We start from the raw sequence: 7,106 nt of genomic DNA on the forward strand, positions 1-7,106 counted from the left end.
ACACACACACACACACACACACACACACACACACACACACACACACAGACTTGAGAATACACATTTGAAGTAGTACACATATACAAATACACGTATTCAAAAGCTATATATCATTATATGGAATCTTGAGACATTCCACTTCATTTCCATATATACACATGTATGTTGTAAATGGACTTTTGGGAGAACATTAGTATTCTCATTTAACATAAGCTTGTGCACATACGTAAAGATACAAACAAACAAACTTGCCTTTAAAACTCTGCCAAGTCAAATCAGACTTTCATCAGACCTAGGAATTGAGTCCTATCAAATTTGAAGTTTCCTCCATCAACTTCTGAAGTGCTGGTGTTTGAAAAAAGTTTCAAACTTTAGCCAAAATAATACATGTTTTCACATGAAAACAACTCGCCCGTTTTTTAGGAAACTTTCAGAAAAATTCTCTTCCAGGCTGAGATCAATCATACAAAATTTCAGTCAAAGTAAAATTTCTCAAAAATTGTAAGGAGCTGAAAACGACTCTATAATAGAAAAACTTGGGTAACTCTTAACTATAGGCCACTGTGTGTGTGTGTGTGTGTGTGTGTGTGTAATGTCTTCCTGTAGCTGCTTGATTACCCTGTGCCCTCTGTTGTGTAAGAGGTTAAACTTTTAATAAAGAGCATTCTTATGATACCAATCAGCCGTCATCCAAGCTATGGATGATTTAAACGCATTTGCTTGTTCTTTGGGGGACTCTTTTTATTTTGTGCTTTTCTCCTTGAGTTACCAAGAATTCAGGTTCTCACTTGCTGAAAACTTGCAAGTGGATCAAAGGTCTGATCTTTGGATCTGAGTGGGAACCAGGAATGCCAGAGAGCTAATCCGGGCTCTGCCATGGACACCCTCTGCACCCTTGAGCGAATCACTGAACTCCTTTGCCTTAGTTTTTCTGTTGGTAAAATTGAGCTAATACTGATCAACATCACGGGGGTGTTTTGAAGCTGAATTAGTTCATAGTTCAGATATAAAGCATATCATCAACTGCTTATTAGTCTGTGAAAACTCTAACTTGCTACAAACCAGTCATGTAGGTCTTGTTTAAATAGCATTTTATGTTGTTGAGCGCACTTTAAACCACCGGTAGCTTGTCTTCAAAATACATTGTTTTAATACCAGAAGCAATTGGAGTATGTAATGAAGTAATCCTGTGCTGGATTCAGGTTTGTGGGGGAGCAGAAAGGGGGTTGAGTTAGCACTAAAGCATCTCAAGACAGGAGTCTGGTGACTCAAGAACTGAAAATGATACTGACCTCTACACACTGTTGGTACTGCAGCCTGAATCAGTTCTGATTGAAAGTCAGCACCATCTGACAGGCTGTTTGGGGTAGGACAGAATCTGTGTGGTCCTGATAAACAAATGTGCACATCACAAAACCCACCACCATGTTTAGCAGTCTAAGAAGGGAGGCCAGGGAGTGAATGAGCTGGAAAATGGGGCCTCCAGGACAAGTCTGAAGTACATTAGCTAGGCAGTAGGGTGAAGGAAGCATGCCTGTCTGCCTGTGCTGCCCCTATTTTGTTATAGGGCTTCAGTCACTTTTTACTGGTTCCCTTTTTTAAAAACACGGCTTCTTAAACTTGACGGTAAAAGGTAAAAAATCAGAGTGCAAATCTTATGTTTTTAAATCACCTCAGGTGAGAAGAAACTTGCTCCAATCCAGAGCATATTTTACTGCATCCAGGTTACCCCTTTCAAATAGGTTTCGGAGTGGTAGCTGTGTTAGTCTGTATCAGCAAAAAGAACGAGGAGTACTTGTGGCACCTTACAGACTAACAAATGTATTTGAGCATAAGCTTTCGTGAGCTAAAACCCACTTCATCGGATGCATGCAGTGGAAAATACAGTAGGAAGATATGTATACGCAGAGAACCTGAAAAAATGGGTGTTGCCATACCAACTATAAGGAGACTAATCAATTAGTTTTGTTCTCCAACAAAAAAAAACCCTTCAAAAACAGACTCCAACGAGAAACTGCAGAATTGGAATTAATTTGCAAACTGGACACCATTAAATTAGGCTTGAATAAAGACTGGAAGTGGATGGGTCGTTACACAAAGCAAAAACTATTTCCCCATGCTAATTTTCCCCTTACTGTTACTCACACCTTCTTGTCAACTGTTGGAAATGGGCCATCCTGATCATCACTACAAAAGTTTTTTTTTCTCCTGCTGATAATAGCCCACCTTAATTGATTAGTCTCCTTATAGTTGGTATGGCAACACCCATTTTTTTCAGGTTCTCTGCATGTATATATATCTTCCTTCTGTATTTTCCACTGCATGCATCCGATGAAGTGGGTTTTAGCCCACGAAAGCTTATGCACAAATAAATGTGTTAGTCTCTAAGGTGCCACAAGTACTCCTGTTCTTTTCCTTTCAAATAATAATTTGCATCAAAATTACTGCTGCCGTGTTTTTACTTGGCTTGTTCAGAAACCTGGCCCTGCTCCTGCAAAAATCCTTTTTGGATAAAATTCGCACTAACATCAGTGGGTCCTTGCTGATTGGTTGTGTTTATTTTGTGTGGGCTGTTGAGCACAATTACAGGAACCTGCAGTAATCATTAGGACTAAGACGGTGCAAAAGGGAACTGTTCCCCCCGCTTGCCTCAGGCAAGCCAACCAATGCTGCTTTCTGCATGTAAAAGAAAAGATGAAATGAGCAGTGGGGGGAATAAACAGAACCAGCATGAAACCCTAAATCTGTGGATTCAAAGGCAATGTTTTTGTCCTTTCCTCCCAGGATTATATGCGTCAGGCAGGCGAAGTGACATATGCAGACGCACACAAAGGGAGAAAAAATGAAGGTGTGATTGAGTTCAAATCCTATTCGGATATGAAAAGAGCCCTTGAAAAGCTGGATGGGACAGAAGTGAATGGCAGAAAGATTAGGTTAGTGGAAGACAGGCCTGGATCCAGACGGCGCCGCTCCTATTCCAGAAGCCGAAGCCATTCGAGGTATGTTTTCCATAATACAGCTGTGGCTCTTACAGTCTAATCGAATAGCCAATGCCAACCCCTGGATGCTTAGAGGTACGCTGGGTCCCCAGGAAACAGAGTTTTTGGTGACAGCCCAAATGAGTTGGAAGTAAATGACTGAGGAAAATTTTTTCACTGCTCATTGGACGGTGTGCTCCGTGATGGACACTTTTTAATACCTGATACAGTAACTCCCCTCTTAACGTCCTCTCGCTTAACGTTGTTTCGAGCTTACGTCCCTGCTCAGTTACAGAACATGCTCCTTTTAAAGTTGTGCAGTGCTTCGCTATAACGTTTGGCTGCCTGCTTTGTCCACAGCTGGCAGCCCCCCTGTCAGCTCCTCCCGCCCACCGCCAGACCCCACGGGTCAGCGCCTTCCCCCTCCTGCCCGCGGCAATCAGCTGGCTTGTGGCGTTCAGGAGGGAGGGGGGGAGGAGCGAGGACTCGGCGCTCAGACTCCCCCTGCCTCCTGAACACCGCAAACCAGCTGATTGCTGTGGGCAGAAGGAGGGGGGAGGAGCGAGGACCCTGATGCATGTAAAGGGGGAGGGGGGGAAGAGGAGGGGGGGTTATGGGGGGGGGCTTGGGGGAAGGGGTGGCGTGGGCGGGCCGAGGGTTGAGCCCCCCGCCCCTGGTGCTTGCAGAGTAGGGGAAGCTGCTGCTGCGCAACGTACTTCTCCTAGCCTACAGCACCTTCAGCCTCCTTGCCTGCCTCATTGTCTCCAGTGCCAGTGGGCTGTGCCTGTGTGGGGTAAGGCGGGGGCACCTCCCAACTATAGTACTGTACTGTCTGGCTAAAAAACATTTCCCTGGAACCTAACCCCCATATTTACATTCATTCTTATGGGGGACATTGGATTCGCTTAACATCATTTCACTTAGTCGCATTTTTCAGGAACATAACTACAACGTTAAGTGAGGAGTTACTGTATTTTTTTTACCATAATACCAAGGAGTGCCAATCACTGACTGTAACTCCACTGCGCTAGATACTGCGCAAACAACACTGCAGTGCTGTAGGGTTCTTGCCAAACTCTATGCCCTTTATCACAGTGGGAAAGCACGTGATAAGTGGCAGAAGTAAACATGCAGAAGTGTCCGTAAAACTCCTTCTCCTCTTTGAAAGTTCATAAATTTCCCACTGTACCATTTATTTTTGGGAGACCCCTCCTGCTCTTCTGTAGAGGTTGGCTATTTATATGATGTGTGCAATATGGCACAAGAAAAGGGCTTCAACAGAAAGGAAAATGTTCATGTTCAACTCTCTGTAGGTTAGTAGTGTTGGATTTTGTAAGACAACCCAATCAGATACTTTAAGATACCCTTAAATTTACAGGCCAGACTTGAAGTTTTTACTCCTGGAAAAATATGTTCTGCTTTTGGGGGGGGAAATCTCTGCTTAGACCCAGGCACCCGAGTTCATTTGGAAAGAGCTAGTCTTCACTTCCCCCACCTACAAACCATTGTGCTTCTGCTTCAGATTGGTAGCCCTGTTCAACTCCAGAAGTGGCAGCATTTCCAGTATATAGGAGCGAGAAATAAGATACTGTGCTGTGGTGATTTATAGGTATTTCTAGAGTCCCCATCTATAGTCTGTAAAATGCTTTGGGATTATTCCATCTGAAAGTGGGAGAAAATGTTACTGATGTGCTGTCACTCTTCTTTAGTCACGTGGGGTTTTATTGAACCAGGATCAGACGTGATTCTCCTTCCATGGGCTTGGAATGACTTAATGCCAACTGCTTTCGTTTTAGGTCTCGCTCTCGAAGCAGACACTCTCGTAAGAGCAGAAGCCGTAGTGGCAGTAGCAAAAGCAGCCATTCCAAGAGTAGATCAAGATCCAGGTATACTTTTGTGGGGGAGAACCTGGGGACGTGTAAGAGGCATCAACCTAATGCTGCAGCATGGGAACTCTCTCTCGCTTCATTTGTTTACCCAAATGTAATAGCAAACGAGAGCCAAACCCATGTTCAAAAGGCTGATATGTCACCATCCACTTGTGCTTTTTCAGGTCTGGGTCCCGTTCCAGAAGCAAGAGCCGTAGTCGAAGCAAGAGCCGTAGCAGAGGCCAAAAGGACAAAAGCCGGAGTCCAAGCAAAGACGATAAAAGTAGGAGCCGCAGCAGGAGTGCGGAGAAAACCCAGAGCAAAAGTAAAGACAAAGCAGAGGATGCCGTCCAGAACAACGACGACGCAAAAGCAAAGAGCAGGAGCCCCAGCAAGGAAAAGAGTAAGAGTAAAAGTAGGAGCAGGAGTGGGAGCAAGGAGAGAGTGGAGGAAGAGAAGGCGAGCGTGAGGAGGAGTAGGAGTAAGGAGAAAAGTAGGAGTAAAGAGAAGGAGAAGAGCAAGGCTAGGAGCAGGAGCAAGAGCAGAGAGGAGAGTAAGAGCAGGAGCAGGAGTCGTAGTAAGAGTAAGGATAAAAGGAAAGGAAGGAAGAGGAGTAGGGATGACAGCAGAAGTAGGAGCAGGAGCCGCAGCAAGAGTGAGAAAAGCAAAAGGCGCAGCAAGCGAGACAGCAGATCTAGCAACAAGAAGAAAAAGAAGGAAGACCAAGAGCGGTCCCGGTCCAGGTCTAGGTCTAGATCCAGGTCCAGATCCAGATCGGAGTCCAAGGAAAAGGAGCATCTAAAACCAGAATCTGACAAAAAGGAGGTAAAAAAGGAGGGTGAGGAAATGGACAAAAGTCATGAATCTCGGTCCAGATCTAGGTCAAATTCTAAATCCAAACCAAATGTCAAATCAGAATCTCGGTCCCGATCAAAGTCAATTTCAAAAACTAGGTCCCGGTCCAAGTCTAGATCTAGGTCTGCCTCTAAATCACCATCCAGATCTAGATCAAGATCTCGTTCGAGGTCCTAAACTTGCTGCAACCACACTTGAAACTATATGAAAAGTCTTTTGTACATGTTTGGTAGTTGTAGCACAAGTGATTGAAGTAGAACACATGTCAATGCTGTACATTTTTAACTACCCTAATGGTGTGTCTGTAATTGTTCAGTACAGGGCTCCCTCTCTGCAATGCTTTCTGGTTCAAGGCTATGCAGCTCATTTGCTGACTTGTAGAAAGATCCCCTTTATAACACAATCCTCACTAGAACACCAAAATCACCTTGTTTTCCAAGAACAGCCTTACAGAGAGGAAGCGCTGTACTTTGATGGGTTTATAAGGTTGGAATGATGACTGATAGGTAGGTATGGTGACTTCAACTATTTTTGCCCTTGAACTGATGCCCTTTGATGTATGCCATTTAGTGAAAGTGCTAAGTCTTAAGTTTCATACTACTTTTGGTTTCATATTTTTGGATTTACAGAGTTGTGAATAGCACAGTCAAGGAAATAGATACCTGCAGTAACCCATAGGGGAATAAAAAGTAGAGTTCCATATTCTGGTATTGTGACAATATCCTTGTTTTATATTAAATTTTTTTATTTTATTTTTCCCCGTCTTGCAAAGTACAGTGATCCCTGTTTCCATGAAATTTGAATAAAGACTATTTTTGCTTGATGACATTTGGTGGTGGTTTAAATGAAATTATGCCGTGATTAGCCACTTGACAATAAAAAAGAAAATTATATATATATATATAGGAACATGCAACAATTTAGGCCCAAAATACAAGTTCTGGGTTCAGAAAACCCCAAGACCATTAGAAGAAATGTCTTCCTGAACACTTATTTTAAAATCCAGTGGAAATAACTTATTCAGATTGGAAACACTTTCTTGCATTGCTTGGAATGACATCATTGTATAGAGAAGAGAATTATAGTGAAACTGACAAACCTGTTTTCATTGGTCAAGTTGAGTGAAATACGAGCATCAGTTTTCATAACCTAAGGAAGAAAATGTGGTGGTTTTTTGTTTTTTTGTTTTTTGTTTTGTTTTTTACTGGAGTGCCTTTAAAGGGACATTGTCAGCATAAATCGCCTCTGTCTGAAAATGTTTTATCTACTATTGGTACAGCTAACCCTTAAGATTAGCCTAGCTGAAAGACTGGGGCAAAACACAGGTTTCTGTTGCTCAGTTTTACTTTGTGCATCTAGCAACACTTTGTACAGTCAGTTCCATTGTTTCCTCTGTATAGTCGGT

At 43.1% G+C, this 7,106-nt stretch overlaps 1 protein-coding gene across 3 annotated transcripts in view; it reads left to right on the top strand.

Moving 5' to 3' along the window:
- SRSF4 (serine and arginine rich splicing factor 4) overlaps positions 1-6,527 on the top strand; it is an 18,100-nt gene extending 11,573 nt beyond the window's left edge. For all 3 annotated transcript variants that reach the window (XM_026657101.2, XM_026657102.2, XM_026657100.2), the window contains 3 exons: positions 2,785-2,999; positions 4,775-4,864; positions 5,032-6,527. In XM_026657101.2, coding sequence (XP_026512886.1) covers positions 2,791-2,999; positions 4,775-4,864; positions 5,032-5,878 — 1,146 coding nt within the window. In that variant the 5' untranslated portion in view covers positions 2,785-2,790 and the 3' untranslated portion in view covers positions 5,879-6,527. The remainder of the gene's footprint in view (positions 1-2,784; positions 3,000-4,774; positions 4,865-5,031) is intronic.
- Positions 6,528-7,106: the final 579 nt, after the last annotated feature.

Source organism: Terrapene carolina, unplaced genomic scaffold (genome assembly GCF_002925995.2).
Source record: "Terrapene carolina triunguis isolate 2854851 unplaced genomic scaffold, T_m_triunguis-2.0 Scaffold236, whole genome shotgun sequence".
NCBI lineage: Eukaryota > Metazoa > Chordata > Testudines > Emydidae > Terrapene > Terrapene triunguis.